We start from the raw sequence: 22,616 nt of genomic DNA on the forward strand, positions 1-22,616 counted from the left end.
CTTTTGTGCTTCGCTTCAGGAGTTAAGTGACCTCTTCGTCTGAAGTGCCAGCTCTGCAAAGTCCAGGAGCTAAACACAGCTCAACTTCCCGGGAGCTACCAGAGCCAGAAAACATCACAACCCCCCTCCCAACCACACGCCCCTGTTTTCTCAATGTATTACCGAAAAAAAAAAAAAAAAAAAAAAAAAACCAGCTCCGCCTCCGCGCGATGAATGCTGGGATAAGTAGTTCCCCTAAACCATGAAGCTCGATGTCAGACTGGAGCTCAGGTTGGCTTCCCAAAAGAGAACTACAATTCCCGTGGTGCCCTGCGGGCAGAATGGAAGGGGCGGAACGGCAAGGGCGCAACGCGCTTGCGCAGATCGAGGGCCGAAGGGAGGCGGAGGTATTGAGGTCCAACTGCTGAGGAGTCTCCATGTGACAGAGAGCGGCGTCCCAGCTCCAGGCGACGCCAGATTCCAGTTCCCGATCCCACGCCCCGTCCACTGACCCTGTGCCTGCAGATAGCAGCAGGCCGGGGCCCCGTGGTCTTGGCCGGAGGACCCTGGCTCAGAGTTAATAGTCTCCGCCAAGCAGGTGCGAGGGACCGCCGAGACCCCCTGCATCTCCAGAGAGGCAGGCGGCGCGGAGAGCAAGGCTTCTGTCATCGCGGCGCTGCGAGTGCGGGAACATGAACGGCTTCACTCCCGAGGACATGAGCCGCGGTGGGGACGCGGCCGCCGCTGTGGCCGCCGTGGTCGCCGCTGCTGCCGCCGCCGCGTCAGCCGGGAACGGGGCTGGGGCTGGCGCCGGGGCCGAGGTGCCGGGTGCAGGGGCAGTCTCGGCGGCGGGGCCGCCGGGAGCGGCAGGGCCGGGCCCCGGGCAGCTGTGCTGTCTGCGCGAGGACGGCGAGCGGTGCGGCCGGGCGGCGGGCAACGCCAGCTTCAGCAAGAGGATCCAGAAGAGCATCTCCCAGAAGAAGGTGAAGATCGAGTTGGATAAGAGCGTAAGTGACGGCGGTACGAATCTGCTCTGCCCGCCCCCCGGGGCGCTCGGGGAGAGGAGCAGACGCGTGTCGGTGAGGGTGCGGGAGCCCCAGACCTGGGTGCCTCGCGAGCCCGTTCCGGGGTCCCTAGTAGGAAGCAAACAACAAAGTGCTGCAACTCGGCCCGCCGTCCGCAGTAGACACTCTCGCGCCCCCCGGACCCGCTCCCGCGCCCCCACCCCTTAGGGCCCCCACTCCTCCTCTGAGGGGGTCGGTAGTGAAACAAAGGGGGCGGCCGCGCCGAGAACCCAGAGTAGCTGTTCTGCAACCCACGGCTCCTTCTGGAACCGAGGCACCTTCTTTGTTTTGTTGCCCGAGCGGGTCGCTTCCCCGGTCCAGGAGTGGAGTTCAGCCAGGACCGGACGCTGCGGGCGATTAGGACCCTGTCTCGGGTCCCGCGGGTGCGGGGTAGGGGACCCCCGGCTGCGAGCCGCGCGGCCGTGTCATCATCTAGGGCAGCTGCTCAAGACGTGGGGAACGGGCAGCCGCTGCGGGTTAGCAGCCCTCCGTTTGGCAGCCATCAGGGTTTCTTTCTTCGTCCTTTCGCAGGTCTGTTCCTCAGACCATCTAGGAGGTTTTTAGAAACCACCGTTTCCACTTTTACGAACCCTGGGGAGCGGTAATAAATCACAAGATGTGAGAACCAGCACACGTCCTGCATCTTCTTAACTTGCACTTTAGCTCAAAGTTTAATGTGAAAGCCTGTTAGCTCACTCCTCAATTTTTTTTTTTTTTCAAGAAGTAACTGCTGATGTATAAAACCCAGTATTTCAGAGGCTGCCGTACAGCTCTCAGAACTATGTAATTAACGTTTTTGAGAACTTTATTTGGGATACTTTCTGCCTATTCAGTTAGTTCCTCAGTTCTGTTCTTGAGAAACTTTCCAGATATACTTGAATCATTTCACATTGTTTTGGTTGGAAAAACGTATTATACATAAATGCTTTTATTTAATGCTCATGAAAGTTCATAATTCAAATTTGAATTTAGTAAGGATGTGAAATCAATTATTTGTCAAAAGTGGATGGTTTTATGTCTGGATTATAATTTGAGTATTAAGTTAGATTAGGAAGCATTCACTATGGTATTAATATTTTTAAATGCTCTTTTAAGTAAAGAAAATACTACCAAATAGCAAAATTGTGGCCAGCATCTTTTTTCTCTTGTTTAAAAAACCGGCAAAGCTGAACTAATCTAGTTCACCATCGCTGCAATTTGATGACAGAATCCAGAGCGTAGGAATTTCTCATTCTCTGCTTCTCTCCCTTCCATTACTGGCACTTCTCCCCACCCCACCCCCCAGTCCTCTTTAACAATATTGCTAGACATGATATGTTTTAACTGGGTTCAGGACTTAAGAGTAGGAAGAAACGTGCGTTGTCTTAATAATGGCCTGTTACTAATGTTTATATTTTTAATAATTCACCGTAACTATGTATTTTACTAATACATAGACACATTTTCCTGTAATCATAAGTTGTCTGTGAAACTTTTCTGTTTCAGGCAAGACATCTTTACATTTGTGATTATCATAAAAACTTAATTCAGAGTGTGCGAAACAGAAGAAAGAGAAAAGGGAGTGATGATGATGGAGGAGATTCACCTGTTCAAGATGTTGATACTCCGGAGGTAGGTGAAAGCTTTGTAAGTTAAATGTAAAACTTCTGAAAGTTTTATTTAAAAAATACAAACAAATTCTAAAAATACTTGAAGCATTTGAAAACTCTAAAAATGAAAGCAAAATTAAATATAGCCAGTTAACATGCAGTTATGCAGTTTGACTTGTTATGGCTTCAATTGATAAATTTTTTTTTTTACTTTTTAAAAAATTTACTTATTTTTTAATTGAAGGATAATTACAGAATTTTGTTGTTTCCTGTCAAACTTCAACATGAATCAGCCATAGGTGTACATATGTCCCCTCCCTCTTGAACCTCCCTACTCAACTGACAACTCTTATAGTCCCCAGTCTTTAATAATCATCCTCAAAAGATTGAAGCGTTTAATGCATTTTTAGTTTTGATTATTTAAAAGCCTTTTAGAATAATGGAATTAAATTTTCACTGTGTTGAAGTTGAAATGTTTTTTATAGCAAATATTAGTCATTAGCAAATGATATGAACTAACTCATATACATTAATTTTTTCTAGGTTGATTTATATCAATTACAGGTGAATACACTTAGGAGATACAAAAGACACTTCAAACTTCCAACCAGACCGGGACTTAATAAAGCACAGCTTGTTGAGGTATATATAAGTTTTAAACTATTTAACCTTTAATACAAAAAAAGTCATTAAATGCTAATGATATTAATTTAGTATATATAACAATACATTTTAGTTAGAAAAATCAAAGTTAATAAAATCTATTGTGGAAGAATCTAGTTGCCTAGAAATGTTTGTCTACCACTTAGGAAATTCCTTTATATAATGATTACTCAGTAGATTATATGCAGTTTTCTAAGCATCTTCTAATACTGATTTTCAGAAATAGTAAGTAAAAGGTTTTTTTTATTCTCTCTCTAGAAACCTGTTTCTTTTAAAATTTTATTTTACTCAGTAAACACTTATTGAGCACCTAATTGAGGCATAATAGTAAATTAATAAGCTTTGATGTCTTTGTTAGAATTTTTTTGAAGTTTTTGTTGGAATAGATTTTACAGATAAACCTCTGAACAGTATTCCTGTAACTTGCTGATTTAACTATTTCAGAACTTGTTCTTGTTGATGTTAGTTTGTTTTATGTGAAGCATCCCTGTTTTTATGACTAGAAAACACAAAGACTTTTATCCAAGCTTTTACTTATAGGTTCTTGAATATAGGACTTGCAGTCCTTCAGTGAATTTTGAAAAGTTGAGTGCTTGTGTTCTCAGGAAATAATAGAGCCAAGAAATCTGTGTGTCATATTAAGATATCTATAGATTTATATGTTTATACTCCTATCATGTTTAAAATAAAAATGCTTAACCTACTTGACAGACTATAAATAAATATGTAAATCAGTTTTCTCATATTCTTCAGCTTGAATTTAGAAAACTAACATTTTATAAAATGTCCATATTGAATAACATAGGTGAATAGAAGGTACACTTTTTTAGCAGAATGCTTTTTAACATTAAAGCTTTAGCCAGAATTTCTTCTTTCCTTCTTGTTTAGACAACAACAATCTAATTTTTCTTTAAATTTGATTTAAAAGGTCAAGTCCTTTTCAAGTTGTATGGTACATTAATATAACATAAACATATTTCCTGCCATGATAAATTATTAATATGTTGATATATAAACAGATACATAGTGAAGGTGCTTTTATTTTGGGACAAATGACAACCTAAGAACTGGTTATTTTAAATGTTATATTTAAATGTATATTTTTTTAAATGCAGAAGTCAAACCTGATGTTTTTGATAATCTGATCTTCTTTTAAAGATCTGTTTTCTTATTTAGAAATGAGAAATCCAAATAGTATGAGTGTTATAACTTAGTCAGAAATGCAGATATTTATAAACAATTCCAGAGTTGAGTGACCAGCCTCCGTAAGTCTCTTATCTTTTTTTTAAGAAGTTTTATCTTCTAGAATCTAAATATGCATTTCAGTGCCCCAGTTTAGTCTAATATACTTCTACTGGTAGTTGCAGTGCATGTGTTACACAAGCAGAATGAAAAGGCAAGAAGGCAGGTAGACATTCTTCAGTGGACATCCTTTCCCTTCTCATTTCTCATCCATAATTTTTATATAGAAAAAATTTCAGGGAATCTTAACAAAGAATATTTCCAATGAATGAATGAATGTTAAGTCATAGCAAACATATTTGTAAGATAATTCTTGGTTTGTTTCTATTGTACCAAAACTTTTCTGACTTAATGGTGGTTCTTTTTCCATAAGAAAAACCATAAACCATTATATGATGCATGTGGACTCTTAACATTCTGTTTTATTTCATTGATATTTGAAGTTTACAAGTAAAAGTATTTAATTCTTGATCTATGTCTCAGCTATAAAATTTAAAAGAAAGTGCAGTACACATTCTGATTAATATATACTTAATTGAGTGGGCTAAGGGGTCTTTTGAAATTACACTATCTCTTGTTCATAACATCTTATTCTTATATGCTTTTTGTCCTGTTGGTATTTTGTTAAATACAATTTATTTTTGAAAGGAAATAGCTCTTACCACACTTTTTCTTTTGATGACAGTGTTTTTTTTTACCTAGTTTATAAAATCTATTAATATCTATAATTTAATTTCCTCAATTTTTTTTCTTTATAGATAGTTGGTTGCCACTTTAGGTCTATTCCAGTGAATGAAAAAGACACCTTAACATATTTCATCTACTCAGTGAAGAATGACAAGAACAAGTCAGATCTCAAGGTTGATAGTAGTGTTCACTAGGAGAGATGGAATTAAAACTTGGATGTTCAGATGTTAAGACTGCTTACTGCTTTTTCACGTGTAGAAATGTTCCTTGTGTATTTTTTCTACAGAGGATTTTCTCTGGTTTTATTTTCTTTGTTTTGACTCTAATTAGTTGGAAGCTCATGTACAATGAGCTTTCCTAGATTAAAAAATATTTTAAATAAAGGTTATTACTATTATAGTTGCTTCAGTGTATTTATTTTGTGGAACTTGATTTTTATTTTAAACTGACTTTTAGGGAACAGTATTAATTGAAATTTTAATTTGAAGATCACTTTATTATCTTTTTTCCCTTTTTTTAGTTCTGAGAAACTAACAAAAGTAATAGATGTTGCCCATTTGCTCTCTCTGGGGCAATCTGATTTGGAATTAAGGATATCCTAAATAGTACTATTTTTTAAGTGCTTTTTAGTACTAACAAGTTCGAAATAGCAGGAAGAACAAATAGTTTGATGCCTACTTCCTTCCAAAGAAGAGTTAATGTGTCAGCAAAGGTAAATGCAGTGCTGAAAGTTGAAATCTGAATGTAGAATTAAATAGTTTGTCATTTCTTTAAATTTTGTTTTAGTGAAAAAGTATTTACATGGCACAAATATAGAAAGAACCTCTGAACTGCCCCTTAATTTTCAGTCATGTTCTGTACTGTTTACAATGCAAATTAAAACTAATAAGTTGGAGAGATTGAGAATTTATCAAGATCTTTAAATTTTGGTCATACATAGCTCTGACTTGATTTCTGTTTTATTTAGTTTTATATTTCATTCTCTGTTAGTTTTCTCTTATATATTTTTACCTCTTCTTTTCATGAGATTGTAGTATTTAGCCAAAGGCTTACAGTTACAAATCAAATTTATAGCTTGTGACATCAGAACAAAACATGTAGTGCAGATTTTAGGATGCAAATGCATGAGCCCATTAATGCAGCTCAGGATATCTCAAAGTCAACATTTGGTCCTGATAATTCTTTATTGTGGGAGGCTGTCCTGTGTGTTTTAGGTTTGGTGGCGTCACTGGAATCCACATACTAATGCAGTAGAGCTCTAAAGGTAATAACTAAAAATATCCCTAGACATTGTCAAATGGCTCTGGGGGACAAAATCACCCCTGCTTGGGAACCACTATATAGATAAGTTTAAAGAACATCTTAGTTCCACAGAAGGTGAGTCTGTGTATTTCTAAGTGTTCTGAGTGTACTGACAGCTAGAAAATATGGTGAACAGTAACACCATACTGGTGTTTAGGCCATTTAAAGATTTACTTGCAATTTTATTTATGAGCTAGAGGCTGTAATAATTAGTATATAGAAACCACTTGTTTCTAGTACTCCAGAAATCTCCATGAGAAGTTTTTTCTTAGCTGTATGAAGATAAACCAACCACACAGCTACAAAATGTGGTGGTTTGTTTGAAAAAAGTCTTACTTCTATGTTGTATATTTTTGCATAAATCTATAAAAAATTTCTTTTTCAGTAGAAACTTGACTGTAGGCTTAAATTTTATGAAATAAGCTTGAAATTTTGATCATATATAGCTCTGACTTGATTTCTGTTTTACCTTCTTTTATATTTTATTCTCTGTCAGTTTTCTCTTAAATATTTTTACCTCTTCTTATGAAAAAAGCTTGAAGCTATTTGCTGACATTAAAATCCATGTTTATGAATATAACCTTTGCCTCTCAATCTTAGTTTCATACAATTGCTTGCATAAAATGTAGTTGTATAAGAAAGTGAAATAATGAGAGTTGAGTGTTGATTTAGCCAATGAAATTAAATTTTGTTAGAGCAATTTAAACATGAAAAACAGAACTTAAGAGCCTCCCCCTCAAAGACAAGAGACTCAAGAAGCTGCAAAGTAAAACTTTTACATAGAAATTTTAATTCTTACTGAGTTTTTAAAATTATGAGTTCTATGGAAATCTTTATTGTACTTATCTGTATCTGAACAAGAAAAAGTAAATGGAAACTCATATCTCTGAAAGGATATGGATTACGTTTAATGTTAGAACATCAGGAAAAGAATCAAAATTTGACTGCTGTTGGGGTAGAATGTGTGGCAGGAGTTCAAGAAATTGTTTGGTAACTACCCTTCACGGAATTATTTAGGTAAAGGCTAAAAATTAATGTCTGAAATATATTTCTTTAAGAAAGTAAGCTCTATTATTTCTAAATAAAGGTTTTTTTTTTTTAGTTGAAATGTACATGATATACAATTAATCACTTTATACAGTTTGGTAGTATTTAGTTTATTCACATCTTCAAGGGTCACAGCCTTGTGGTGAAGGGACTTGTGTAACTTAATGAAGCTATAAGCCATGCCATGTAGGGTCACCCAAGATGGATGGGTCATAGTGGAGAGTTCTGACAAAATGCTGCTCCTTGGAAGGAAAGGTATGTCAAACCTAGACACCATATTAAAAAGCAAAGACATCACTTTGCTGACAAAGATCAGTATAGTCAAAGCTATGGTTTTTCCAGTAGCCATATATGCATGTGAAAGTTGAACTATAAAGAAGGCTGAGTGCTGAAGAATTGATTCTTTTGAATTGTGGTGTTGGAGAAGACTCGTGAGAGTCTGTTGGACTGCAAGCAGATCAAACCAGTCAGTCCTCAAGGAAATCAACCCTGGATATTCATTGGAAGGACTGATGCTGAAGCTCTAATATTTTGGCCACCTGATGCAAAGAACGAACTCATTGGAAAGACCCCTATGCTTGGACAGATTGAAGGCCAAAGGAGAAGAGGGCGGCAGAGGATAAGATGGTTCAATAATATCACCAACTCTATGGACATGAATTTGAGCAAACTCCAGGAGATAGTGAAGGACCGGGAAGCCTGGTGTGCTGCAGTCCATGGAGTTGCAGGGTGGGACGTGATTTAGCAACTGAAAATATCAACAAAGTGTGTTCACAACGTTGTGCAACCACCAGCTCTAATTTAAAATTTTTTCATCACCCCATAGAAACACCCACAAGTAATTACTCCCAATTCCACCTCTTCCCATCCCCTGATAACCTTTAATCTTTTTGTATCTATGGATTTGCCTGTTATGGTATATCATGTAAAAGGAATCATATAACACATGTCCTTTTGTGTGGATTTTTCTTTTACTTAAGATGTTTTCAAGGTTTATCCAAAATGCAGCATATATTAGTACTTTGCTCCTTTTTATGGCTGAATGACATTCCAATGTGTGTGTGTATGTGTGTGTGACAATTTGTTTTTCCAGTCATCCATTAATGAATATTTAGACATTTTGATTTCCACCTTTGGCTATTATGACTAATGCTACTATAAACATTTGTGTACAAGTTGTGTGGGCATGTCTTTATTTCTCTTGGGTATATGTCTAGGAGTGGAGTTGCCTAGTTACATGGTAATGCTGTAACATTTTGAAGAACCTCCAAACTTTTCCATAGTGGCTGTATTAACAACTATTTCTCGAAATTGCTAATGCCTGTATTTCCTTTTTTTTTTTTTTTAATTAAAGCTGTCCTAATGGGTGTTAGGGAGAAGGCAATGGCACCCCACTCCAGTACTGTTGCCCGGAAAATCCCATGGACGGAGGAGCCTGGTAGGCTGTAGTCCATGGTGTCGTGAAGAGTCAGACATGACTGAGCAACTTCACTTTCACTTTCCACTTTTAAGCATTGGAGAAGGAAATGGCAACCCACTCCAGTGTTCTTGCCTGGAGAATCCCATGGACGGAGAAGCCTGGTAGGCTGCAGTCCATGGGGTCGCACAGAGTCGGACACGACTGAAGCGACTTAGCAGCAGCAGCAGCAATGGGTGTTAAGTGATAGCATTGTGGTTTTGATTTGTATTTTTTTCAGTTCCTTTTTTCATTTTTAAATTGGGTTGTTTGTTTTTGTTGTTCAGTTGTAGGAATTCTTTATTCTAGGTATTAACTCTATATGTGATATATGATTTACAAATATTTTCTCTCATTCTGTAGATTGCCTTTTCACATTTTTGATAATGTTCTTTGATGCAAAAATGTTTTAAGTTTTTATTTAGTATAATTAATTTTTTTTCTTTTGTTTTCTCATACTTTTGGTGTCAAGCCTAAGAATCTATTGCCAAATCCAAGGTTATAAAGATAAGTCCCTATTTTTTTTCTAGGAATTTTATAATTTGGGCTCTTAAATGTAGGTTGTTGACCCATTTTGAGTCAATTTATGTATATATGGAGTGAGGTAGAGTTCCAGCTTCATTGTTTTGAATGAGGTTATCCGGTTTTGCAGCACTGTTGGTTGAAGAGACTGTTCTCCACTGAATGGTCTTGGCAGCCTTGTCGAAAATCAATTTGCATAGATATTTGGGTTTATTTCTATATTTTCAGTTCTATTTTAGGCTGTATTTCTATTAGGCCAGTATTATATATATATATATTTTTTTTTGACTATTGTAACTGTGTAGTAAGTTTTGAAATCAGGAAATGTGAGTCCTCCTACTTTTTTTTTTTTCACTACACTCAGTCACAAGTCTTGTCCGACTCTTTGCAGCCCCATAAACTGCAGCCAGGCTCCTCTGTCTTTCACTATCTCCTGGAGTCTGCTCAAACTCATGTCCATTGAGTCAGTGATGCCATCCAACCATCTCATCCTCTGTCATCCCCTTCTCCTCTGCCCTCAATCTTTCCTAGCATCAGGGTCTTTTCCAATGAGTTGGCTCTTTGCATCGGGTGGCCAAAGCATTGGAGCATCAGCTTCACCATCAGTCTTTCCAATAAATATTCAGGGTTGATTTCCTTTTTGGATTGACTGGTTTGATCTCCTTGAAGTCTAACAGATTCTCAAGAGTCTTCTCCAGCACCACAATTCAAAAGGATCAATTCTTTATGGTCCAACTCTCACATGAGTACATGACTGCTTTGTCAGCAAAGTGATGTGTCTGCTTTTTAATATGCTGTCTAGGTTTGTCATAGCTTTTCTTCCAAGGAGCAAGAATCTTTTGATTTCATGGCTGCAGTCATCATCTGCAGTGATTTTGGAGCCCAAGAAAATAAAATCTGACACAGTTTGTACTTTCCCCCATCTATTTGCCATGAAGTGATGGGACTGGATGCCATGATCTTAGTTTTTTGAATGTTGAGTTTTAAGCCAGCTTTTTCACTCTCCTCTTTTGCCTTCATCAAGAGGCTCTTTCCTCTTCGCTTTCTGCCATTAGAGTGGTATGATCTGCATATCCAAGGTTGTTGGTATTCTTCCCGGTAGACTTGATTCCAGCTTGTGATTCATCCAGCCCAGTATGTCACAGGATGTTCTCTAAATAGCAGTTAAATAAGTAAGGTGACTATATACAGCATTGATGTACTCCTTTCCCAGTTTTGAACCAGTCTGTTGTTCGATGTCTGGTTCTGTTTCCTCTTGTCCTGCATACAGGTTTCTCAGGAGACAGGTAAGGTGGTTTGGTATTCCCATCTCTTTAACAATGTTTCAGTTTGTTGTGATCCACACAGTCAAAGGCTTTAGCGTAGTCAATGAAGCAGAAGTAGATGTTTTTCTGGAATTCTCTTGCTTTTTCTATGATCCAACAGATGTTGGCAGTTTGATCTCTGGTTCTGCTGCCTTTTCTAAATCCAACTCGTACTTCTGGAAGTTCTCAGTTCATGTACTGTTGAAACCTAGCTTAAAGTATTTTGAGAATTACTTTGCTAGCTTATGAAATGAGCACAATTTGTGTGGAAGTTTGAACATTCTTTGGCATTGCCTGTTTTTGGCAATGAAATGAAAACTGACATTTTCCAGTCTTGTGCTCACTGCTAAGTTTTCCAAATATGCTGGGATATTGAGTACAGCACTTTCATAGCATCCTCTTTTAGGATTTAAAATAGCTAAGCTGGATTCCATCACCTCCACTAGCTTTGTTCGTAGTAATGCTTCCTAAGGCCCACTTGACTTCACACTCCAGGATGTCTGGTTCTAGGTGAATGACCACACGATCATGGTTATGTGGGTCATTAAGATCTTTTTTGTATAGTTCTTCTGTGTATTCTTGCCACCTCTTCTTAATATCTTCTGCTTCTGTTAGATCCTTGCTGTATCTGACCTTTATTGTGCCCATCTTTGCATGAGACATTTCCTTGGTATCTCCAGTTTTCTTGAAGAGATATCTAGTCTTTCCCATCCTGTGGTTTTCCTCTATTTCTTTGCATTGTTCACTTAAGAAGGCTTTCTTATCTCTCCCTGCTATTCTCCAGAACGCTGCATTCAGTTGGGTATATCTCTCCCTTTCTCCTTTGCCTTTCACTTCTCTTCCTTTCTCAGCTATTTGTAAGGCCTTCTCAGACAATCACTTGGCATTCTTGCATTTCTTTTTCTTGGGGAAGGTTTTGGTCACTGCCTCCTGTACAGTGTTAAGAACCTCTGTCCATAGTCCTTCAGGCACTGTCTGTCAGATCTGATCTTTTGAATCTATTCATCACCTCTGTTGTATAATTATAAGAGATTTGATTTAAGTTATACCTGAATGGTCTAGTGGTTTTCCCTTCCTTCAATTTAAATCTGAATTTTTCAATAAGAAGTTCATGATCTGAGCCACAGTCTGTTCCAGGTCTTGTTTTAGCTGACTGTATAGAGGGCTTCCATCTTCAGCTTCAAAGAATATAATCAATTTGACTTTGGTATTGACCATTTGTTAATATCCATGTGTAGAGTCTTCTCTTGTGTTGTTGGAAGAGAGTGTTTGCTATGACCAGAGCATTTTGGCGAATTACTGTTCGCCTTTGCCCTCCTTCATTTTGTACTCCAAGGCCAAACGTGCCTGTTACTCTAGGTATTTCTTGACTTCCTACTTTTGCATTCCAATCCCCTCTAATGAAAAGGACATCTTTTTTTTGGTGTTAGTTCTAGAAGGTTTTATAGGCCTTTATAGAACTGTTTGACTTCAGCTTCTTTGGCATTAGTGGTTGGGACATAGACTTGGATTACTGTGATGTTGAATGATTTGCTTGGAAATGAACCGAGATCATTGTGTCATTTTTGAGATTTCACCCAAAGTAGTGCATTTCGGACTCTTGTTGACTATGAGAGCTGCTCCATTTCTTTCATGCCCACAGTAGTAGATATAATGGTCATCTGAATTGAATTTGTCCATTCCCATTCGTTTTTAGTACACCAATTCCTAGTCCAGTTTACCTTGATTCATGGACCTAACATTCTTGGTTCCTATGCAGTATTGATCTTTACAACATCAGACTTTACTTTCAGCATCAGGCACGTCCGCAATGGACTATAGTTTCCGCTTTGGCCCAGCCTCTTCATTCTTTCTGGAGCTCTTTCTCTGCTCTTTCCCAGTAGCATATTGGACACCTACTGACCTCAGTGACTCATCTTCTGGTGTCGCATCTTTTTGGCTATTCCATACTGCTCATGGGTTTCTCGAGGCAAGACTATTGAACTGGTTTGCCATTCCCTTCTCCAGGTTTTTCAATATGGTTTAGGATACTTGGAGACCCTTGCGGTTACATATGAATTAGAAGACTAGTTTTTCTATTTCTGCCCCCTCCAAAAGACCATAGACTTTTGATGAGGATTGTACTGTCTCTGTAGATCACTTGATAATTGCCATCTTAAAAATTTTAAGTATTTCAATCCATGAATATGGAATGTCTTTCCGTTAATTTTCAGTTCAGTTCAGTCACTCAGTCGTGTCCGATTCCTTGTGACCCCATGAATCACAGCACGCCAGGCCTCCCTGTCCATCACCAACTCCCGGAGTTTACCCAAACTCATGTCCATCGAGTCGGTGATGCCATCCAGCCATCTCATCCTCTGTCGTCCCGTTCTCCTCCTGCCCCCAATCCCTCCCAGCATTAGGGTCTTTTCCAATGAGTCAACTCTTTGCATGAGGTGGACAAAGTATTGGAGTTTCAGCTTCAGCATCAGTCCTTCCAATGAACACCAGGACTTATCTCCTTTAGAATGGACTGGTTGGATCTCCCCGCAGTCTAAGGGACTCTCAAGAGTCTTCTCCAACACCACAGTTCAAAAGCATCAATTCTTCGGTGCTCAGCTTTCTTCACAGTCCAACTCTCACATCCATATATGACCACTGGAAAAACCATAGCCTTGACTAGACAGACCTTTGTTGGCAAAGTAATGTCTCTGCTTTTTAACATGCTGTCTAGGTTTGTCATAGCTTTTCTTCCCAGGAGCAAGCATCTTTTAATTTCATGGCTGCGGTCATCATCTGCAGTGATTTTGGAGCCCAAAAAACTAAAGTCTGACACTGTTTCCACTGTTTCCCCATCTATTTAGGTCTTCTTTAATTTCTTTCTGTAATGTTTTCTAGTTTCCAGTGGGCAAGTCTTTTACCCCTTGGTTAAATTTATTCATGATATTTTATTCTTTTGATGAAATTATAAGTGGAAATGTTTTCTCAATATCTTATTTTGCATTATTCATTACTCGTGTATAGAAAACTGATAGTGTGTGTTGACCCTGCAGTTGTCCTGAATTCATTTATGAGCTCTAGTAGTATTTTAGTGGATTTTATGAGATTTTCTATCTACAAAATCATGTTATCTTTAAGTAGAGATAATTTTACTTCTTTTTAATTTGATGCCTTTTATTTATTTTTCTTGCAAAATTGCTCTGGCTAGGATTTATAGTACAATATTGAATAGGAATGATGAAAGTAGGCATCTGTGTCTTGTTCTTTTCCTTATGAAGACAGTTTTCAGTCTTTTACCAATGAGTATAATATTAACTGTGGGTATATCATAAATGCTCTTTGTTTTATAAGGAAAGTTTCCTTCTATTCTTAGTTTCCTGTTTTTATCATGAAAGGGTATTGAATTCAGACAAATATTTTTTCTATATATATTGAAGTACTCATGTGCTTTCTTCCTTTGTTTTATTAATGTAATGTATTGCATTAAATTATTTTCTTTTGTTGAATCACCCTATCATTCCTGGGGAAAATATCACTTGGTATATAATACTTATATTATGTTGTTGGGTTTGGTTTGTCACTATTTTGTTGAAGACTTTTTGCATCTGTATTCATAAGGGATATGAATATAGCTATCATAGGTTTGTAGTTTCTTCTACTGTTTTTATCTCACTTTACTATTAGGATAATGCTAGCCTCATAGAATGTGTTAGAAAATGTTGCCTCTTTTGGTTTTTGGAAAAATTTAAATAGGATTGACATTAATTGATCTTTAAAAGTTTGATTGAAGTCACTAGTGACCATCTGGTCTGGGACATTTCTGTGATGGAAAATTTTTTATTATTGATAGAATCCCTTTACTTATTATAAGGTAGATGAGGTTTTCTATTTGTTCTTGAGTCAGCTTTGGTAATTATGTGTTTCTAGGAATTTGTCTGTTTCATCTAGATTAGACAGTTTGTTATCATACATTTGTTCATACTGTTCACTTATACTACTTTTACTTTCTGTAAGGTTGCTAATAATGCCCTTGCTTCCTCCCCCAACCCCACCCTGTGCTGAGGCAAAGAAGACTTCTAAGGAAATTCTGAGGGAAGGAAGGAGATTTCTCAGTGAAAGAAGATTTCTGAGGGAATTTTGAAGGAAGTAAGCAGATTTCTGAGGGAAAGAAGGAAATAATGAGGGAATTCTAAAGAAAAGGAGATTTCTGAGGAAATTGTGTGGGAAAGAAGATTTCTGAGGGACTGAAGGAGATTTCTCAAGGGAAAAAAGGGTTCAGAGGTAAAACATGACAGAACCTAGGACTTTCTGAGGTAAAATCTGACAAAAAGAAGAGGGTTCAGAGGTAAAATCTGACAACCTAGAGTGTTCTGAGGTAAAATCTGACAAGCTTAAGACATTCTGAGATAAAATCTGACAGAAACTAGAGTCTGCTGAGGTAAAATCTGACAGAAACTTGATGCTTCTGAGGTAAAATCAGATAGAACCTAAAGAGTACTGAGGAAAATCTGACAGAACCTAGAGAGTTTTGAGATAGAATTAGACAAAACCTAGAGATTGAATCATCGAAAAAACAAGAGTTCCAGAAAAACATCTGCTTTATTGACTATGACCAGGCCTTTGACTGTGTGGATCACAATAAACTGTGGAAAATTCTAAAAGAAATGGGAATATCAGACCACGTGACCTGACTCTTGAGAAATCTGTATGCAGATCAGGAAGCAACAGTTAGAACTGGACATGGAACAACAGACTGGTTCTAAATTGGGAAAGGAGTAGTCAAGGCTGTATAATGTCACCCTGCTCATTTAACTTATATACAGAGTACATCATGAAAAATGCTGGGCTGGACAAAGCACAAGCTGGAATCATGATTGCCGGGAGAAATATCAATAACCTCAGATATCCAGATAACACCACCCTTATGGCAGAAAGTGGAAAACTACTAAAGAGCCTCTTGATGAAAGTGAAAGAGGAGAGTGAAAAAGTTGGCTTAAAACTCCACATTCAGAAAACTAAGATCATGGCATCTGGTCCCATCACTTCGTGGCAAATAGATGGGGAAACAGTGGCAGACTTTATTTTTGGGAGCTCCCAAATGACCGCATATGGTGACTGCAGCCATGAAATTAAAAGACGCTTGTTCCTTGGAAGAAAAGTTATGATCAACCTGCTGTTGCTGCTGCTGCTAAGTTGCTTCAGTCATGTCTGACTCTGTGCGACCCCATAGACGGCAGCCCACCAGGCTCCTCTGTCCCTGGGATTCTCCAAGCAAGGACACTGGAGTGGGCATGACCAATCTAGACAGCATATTAAAAAGCAGAGACAGCACTTTGCCAACAAAGGTTTGTCTAGTCAAAGCTATGATTTTTCTAGTAGTCATGTATGGATGTGAGAGTTAGAGCGCCAAAGAATTGATGCTTTTGAACTGTGGTGTTGGAGAAGACTCTTTAGAGTCCCTTGGACTGCAAGGAGATCCAACTAGTCCATCCTAAAGGATATCAGTCCTGAATATTCATTGGAAGTACTGATGCTGAAACTGAAACTCCAGTACTTTGGCCACCTATTATGAAGAACTGACTCATTTGAAAAGACCTTGATGCTGGGAAAGTTTGAAGGTGGGAGGAAAAGGGGATAATAGTGAATGAGATGGTTGGATGGCATCGCCTATTCAATGAACATGAGTTTGAGTAAACTCCAGTTGTTGGTGATGGACAGGGAAACCTGGTGTGCTGCAGTCCATGGGGTCACAAAGAGTCAGACACAACTGAGCGACTGAACTGAATTGAAAGGTTTCTGACATAAAATCTGATGTTTCTGAGGTAAAATCTGACAGAACCTAAAGGGTTCTGAGGTAAAATCTGACAGAACCTAAAGGGTTCTGAGGTAAAATCTGACAGAACCTAGAGGGTTCTGAAGTAGACTGTGACAGAAACTAGAGGGATATGAGGTAAACTCTGACAGAACCTAGGACATTCTTAGGTAAACTGACAGAACCGAAAGGTAAAAGGTAAAAATCTGACATAACCTAGAATGTTCTGAGGTAAAATCTGACAAGCCTAGGACATTTTGAGTAAAATCCAGTAGAACTTAGGACGTTCTCAGGTAATACCTGACAGAAACTAGAAGATTCTGAGGTAAAATCTGACAGAAACTGGAGGGTTCTGAAGTAAAATCTCAGAAAACCTAGAGGATTCTGAGGTAAAATCTGACAGAACCTAGGACGCTCTGAGTTAAAATCTTCCAGAAACTAGAGGGTTCTGTGCTAAAGTCTGACAGAAACCATATGGTTCTAGGTAAAATCTATCAGAAGCCACAGGGTTCTGAGGTAAAATATAACAGAAACTGGAGGGTTCTTAGGTAAATTTTGACAGAAACTAGAGGGTTCTGAGGTAAAAATCTGACAGATCCTAGAGGGTTCTCAGGTAAAATCTGACAGAAAGTAGAGGGTTCTGAGGCAAATCATGAGAGAACATATCCCAAGTTAGAGAGGTGTGAGGTAATATATAACAAAACCATAGGATTCTGAAGTAAAATCTGACAGAATCTAGAGACTTCTGAACTCAATCTGATAGAAAAAGAAGGTTTCTCAAAAACCTGACACAAACTACTGCTTCTAAGGTAAAAAATCTATGAGAAATTAAGAAGTTCTGAGTTAAAATGACCTAAATAAGGAGGTCATGAGGGATTTTTGTATGATTTCTGAGGGTAAGGAGGAGATTTCTGAGGCTTTTTTTGTGGGAATGGAGGTTATTTCTGAGGAGTTTCTATGTGAATGTGGGAGATTTCTTAAGTTATTCTGAAGAAAAGACAGAGATATCTGAGAGAAAGTAGGAAATACCTGAGAGATAGTTAGATATTTCTCAGGGAAAGGTGTTTTCTCAGGGAATTTTGCAGAAATTCTGTATATTTCTGAGATAATTCTGAGATTAAGGAACAGATTTCTGAGGGAATTCTCAGAGATAGAAAGACATTTCTTCAGGAATTCTGTGGGAAAGCAGGATATTTCTGAGGGAAAGAAGGAGATTTCTGATGGAAATAAGATTTCTTTAAGGAATTCTGAGGGAAAGAAGATTCCTGAGATAATTCTGAAGTTAAAAAAAATCTGATTTCTGAGGGAGTTCTGAGACAAAGAAGATTTCTGATGGAATCTGAAGGCAAGGAAGAGATTTTGAAGATTCCTGAGAGAAGGAATTTTAGAAGGGTTTCTGAGAGAAGGTGGGTGAGTGGAATTGTGCTTGAAGGAGAGTATGATAGAGCTCTGAGAAAATGAGGTTGAGAGGAAATTCTCAGAAAATGAGATTTAGAGGGTATTCTGTAAGAAGTGTAATGCCCCTGCTTTTATTTGTAATTTAGTTATATGTGCTTTCTCTCTCCTTTTTTTCAGTAGTGTTGCTAAGATTTATCAATTTTGTTTATTTTTTATTTGAGGTTGTTGAATATTGTTTTTACATTTTCTATTTCATTTATATCTGCTCTAATTTTTTTTAATTTTCTTTCTTCCACTGGTTTTGGATTAAGTGTGCTCTTCTTTTTCTAGTGTTAAAGTGCAAAATTCAGTTGATTTGAGATCTTTCTTCTTTATTAATGTATATGTTTGCAGCTATAAATTTCCCACTGAGGTCCTCTTTTGCTGCATCCCATAAGTTTGGTATGTTTTATTTTTATTTTCATTCATGCTTAAATTATTTTCTAATTTTTCTATGCTTTTCTTCTTTGATTCACTGTTGTTAAGGATGCATTTGTGGATTTCCACATATTTGTTGATTTTCCTGTTTTTCTTCTGTTATTGATTTCTAGCTTCATCCCATTATAGTTCGAGAAAATAGCTTGTATGATTTCAATTTTTTTAATTTACGGAAAAGTGTTTTATGTGCTAACATAAATATGCTTCAGTCTATCCTTAAGAATCTTCCATGTACACTTGAGTAGAATGTGTATTCTGTTATCATTGGGTGAAGTGTTTTGTATATGTCTGTTAGGTTTAGTTGGTTTAGAGTATTGTTCAAATCCCCTATTTCCTTTTTAATTTTCTGTCTAGATGTCTTTCCATTATTTAAAGTAAGGAATTGAGGTCTCCAACTATTATTGTAGAACTGTCTTTTTCTCCTTTAACTTCTGTTAGTTTCCTTCATATATTTTCTGGCTCTGTTGTTTGGTGTGTATATATTTGTAATATTAAAATCTTATTGTAGCTTGACCCTTTATTTAACTACAAAATGTCTCTTGTACAATTTTTTTAACTTAAAATCTATATTGTTTGATATTAGTATGGCCAGACCAGCTGTCTTTACTGCTATTTACATGGATTTGCATAGCTTTGATAGCAAAATTTAGATTATGATCTAGGCAAGTGATAGTGGTTCAAAAATAAATTTTTGTCATGTTATTGCTTATTCATTTATCTTAAGTTAGTTTAAAAGTGTCAAGAAATGTCTTACATATGTATATCTATTTTTTTCAAATGTGTGTACTATTTACTATAGAATTCATTTTTTTGAGATCATAAAATTGCTTATATTTATTTGTAGCTAAAAGCTGATACTATAAACTTTAGTTTACTGTATGTGTCATGTCCCAGTTACATTTATAGTCTACATGCTGCTGCTGCTGCTAAGTCGCTTCAGTCGTGTCCGACTCTGTGCGACCCCATAGATGGCAGCCTACCAGGCTCCTCCATCCATGGGATTCTCCAGGCAAGAGTACTGGAGTGGGGTGCCATTGCCTTCATAGTCAACTATAGTTCTCAAATAATAATCATAGGAATTGCTACTGGATTATCATATGTTTGTGTGCATGTGTATTGTGTGTACATCTCCTTTAATGTATATTTTAAATGGACATCAAGTCAGTTTTATATCCATAATACCCAACAGACTTATATTTTGACTTCTAAGACTCTAGAAACATAGATCACATATACTTTTTTCATTTAAAATTTACTATAGGTCTTTGTTTGTAAAATTCTGAGAGTATATTGGCTACATGTGTGCCATGCATTGCTTTCCAGTTATACCACTATACAAAAATGAGAACATTTTGGTGATATAATTTTATAGAAGTAAATTGAGGGAGCTAATTCAATGTCAATTTACTATACTTTTAAAATATCAGATTCTTTTTAATTCTTTGAGAAAAAAATTTAGGTATAAGCTGTTAATGCAATATGATTTAGAAATATATGAATTTGATAATTTTTTTCCTTTTGTGAAAATTATTTTAAAGCCCATAGTGTTTACTGACAGATTATTTACATTTTAGAAGCACCTGCCATAATACTTTGCTAAAACAATTTATTATTAAAAGAATTCCTGTGTATCTATGAGCAATTATAAGGAAGTTAAAGTTGCAGAATAATCTGTGAACGTTCTTACCTGTCCTTCTCTCCCTTTGAGAATTGTTGCTCATTGTTTTATTTCTCCATATTGCTTCCAATCTTTAATAATCCTCTAGGATTAGTACTTAATCCCAGCAAACAAAAAAAGCAAAGCATCCCTATACATTATGATGAGGAAAAGAAAAATTTCATCAAGAAGAGATGAGATATTAGTAAGTATTACCAACAACCATCAACTTTGTGCTCAGCACCATGGAATTTATAGTGAGAACAAAAATATAGAAAGTCAAAGATAAATTGTTATTGTTATTCAGTAAGCATTTAGCATATATAAACTATATGAAATGTACAGTCGTATGTCTCATACAAGTAAGTTTGCTTTCCTGAAAAGGAAATAGATTAGATGATGCTATTAAGTAAAGCAGAGGTTAAGACTTGAGTTCTAGAGGAAGACTGGCCATATTCAAAACCTGGCTCTACTGCTCTGATAATGTAATTCTGGATGAACCACTTAATCTCTAAGCCTTGCCATTTTTGTCCATAGAGTAGGGATGATGGTAGTAGTACATACTTCATTCAGTTGAAAGATGGTGTTAGTATATTTTCTTTTTTTTTTTTTTTTTAAATTTTATTTTTAGACTTTACATAACTGTATTAGTTTTGCCAAATATCAAAATGAATCCACCACAGGTATACATGTGTTCCCCATCCCAAACCCCCCTCCCTCCTCCCTTCCCATTCCATCCCTCTGGGTCGTCCCAGTGCACCAGCCCCAAGCATCCAGTATCGTGCTTCGAACCTAGACTGGCAACTCGTTTCATACATGATATTTTACATGTTTCAATGCCATTCTCCCAAATCTTCCCACCCTCTCCCTCTCTCACAGAGTCCATAAGACTGTTCTATACATCAGTGTCTCTTTTGCTGTCTCGTACACAGGGTTATTGTTACCATCTTTCTAAATTCCATATATATGTGTTAGTATACTGTATTGGTGTTTTTCTTTCTGGCTTACTTCACTCTGTATAATAGGCTCCAGTTTCATCCACCTCATTAGAACTGATTCAAATATATTCTTTTTAATGGCTGAATAATACTCCATTGTGTATATGTACCACAGCTTGCTTATCCACTCATCTGCTGATGGACATCTAGGTTGCTTCCATGTCCTGGCTATTATAAACAGTGCTGCGATGAACATTGGGGTACACGTGTCTCTTTCCCTTCTGGTTTCCTCAGTGTGTATGCCCAGCAGTGGGATTGCTGGATCATAAGGCAGGTCTATTTCCAGTTTTTAAAGGAATCTCCACACTGTTCTCCATAGTGGCTGCACTAGCTTGCATTCCCACCAACAGTGCAAGAGGGTTCCCTTCTCTCCACACCCTCTCCAGCATTCATTACCTGCAGACTTTTGGATCGCAGCCATTCTGACTGGTGTGAAATGGTACCTCATAGTGGTTTTGATTTGCATTTCTCTGATAATGAGTGATGTTGAGCATCTTTTCATGTGTTTGTTAGCCATCTGTATGTCTTCTTTGGAGAAATGTCTGTTTAGTTCTTTGGCCCATTTTTTGATTGGGTCATTTATTTTTCTGGAGTTGAGCTGTAGGAGTTGCTTGTATATTCTTGAGATTAGTTGTTTGTCAGTTGCTTCATTTGCTATTATCTTCTCCCATTCTGAAGGCTGTCTTTTCACCTTGCTAATAGTTTCCTTTGATGTGCAGAAGCTTTTAAGGTTAATTAGGTCCCATTTGTTTATTTTTGCTTTTATTTCCAATATTCTGGGAGGTGGGTCATAGAGGATCCTGCTGTGATGTATGTCAGAGAGTGTTTTGCCTATGTTCTCCTCTAGAAGTTTTATAGTTTCTGGTCTTATGTTTAGATCTTTAATCCATTTTGAGTTTATTTTTGTGTATGGTGTTAGAAAATGTTCTAGTTTCATTCTTTTACAAGTGGTTGACCAGATTTCCCAGCACCACTTGTTAAAGAGATTGCCTTTACTCCATTGTATATTCTTGCCTCCTTTGTCGAAGATAAGGTGTCCATATGTGCGTGGATTTATCTCTGGGCTTTCTATTTTGTTCCATTGATCTATATTTCTGTCTTTGTGCCAGTACCATACTGTCTTGATGACTGTGGCTTTGTAGTAGAGCCTGAAGTCAGGTAGGTTGATTCCTCCAGTTCCATTCTTCTTTCTCAAGATCGCTTTGGCTATTCGAGGTTTTTTGTATTTCCATACAAATTGTGAAATTATTTGTTCGAGCTCTGTGAAGAATGCTGTTGGTAGCTTGATAGGGATTGCATTGAATCTATAGATTGCTTTGGGTAGTATACTCATTTTCACTATATTGATTCTTCCAATCCATGAACATGGTATATTTCTCCATCTGTTAGTGTCCTCTTTGATTTCTTTCACCAGTGTTTTATAGTTTTCTATATATAGGT

General features: G+C 37.4%; 1 protein-coding gene across 8 annotated transcripts in view; it reads left to right on the forward strand.

Annotated features, from left to right (window-relative positions):
* Positions 1-299: 299 nt before the first annotated feature.
* SAP30 (Sin3A associated protein 30) overlaps positions 300-22,616 on the forward strand; it is a 105,030-nt gene continuing 82,713 nt past the window's right edge. For 7 of the 8 annotated variants that reach the window (XM_025281316.2, XR_003108096.2, XR_003108097.2 and 4 more), the window contains exons 1-3: positions 300-986; positions 2,529-2,654; positions 3,176-3,274. In XM_025281316.2, coding sequence (XP_025137101.1) covers positions 672-986; positions 2,529-2,654; positions 3,176-3,274 — 540 coding nt within the window. In that variant the 5' untranslated portion in view covers positions 300-671. Of the gene's footprint in view, positions 987-2,528; positions 2,655-3,175; positions 3,275-5,295; positions 5,622-22,616 lie in introns of those variants that run through there. The other variant, XM_025281313.2, reaches the window with a different exon arrangement.

This window comes from Bubalus bubalis, chromosome 3, assembly GCF_019923935.1.
Source record: "Bubalus bubalis isolate 160015118507 breed Murrah chromosome 3, NDDB_SH_1, whole genome shotgun sequence".
Lineage (NCBI taxonomy): Eukaryota > Metazoa > Chordata > Mammalia > Artiodactyla > Bovidae > Bubalus > Bubalus bubalis.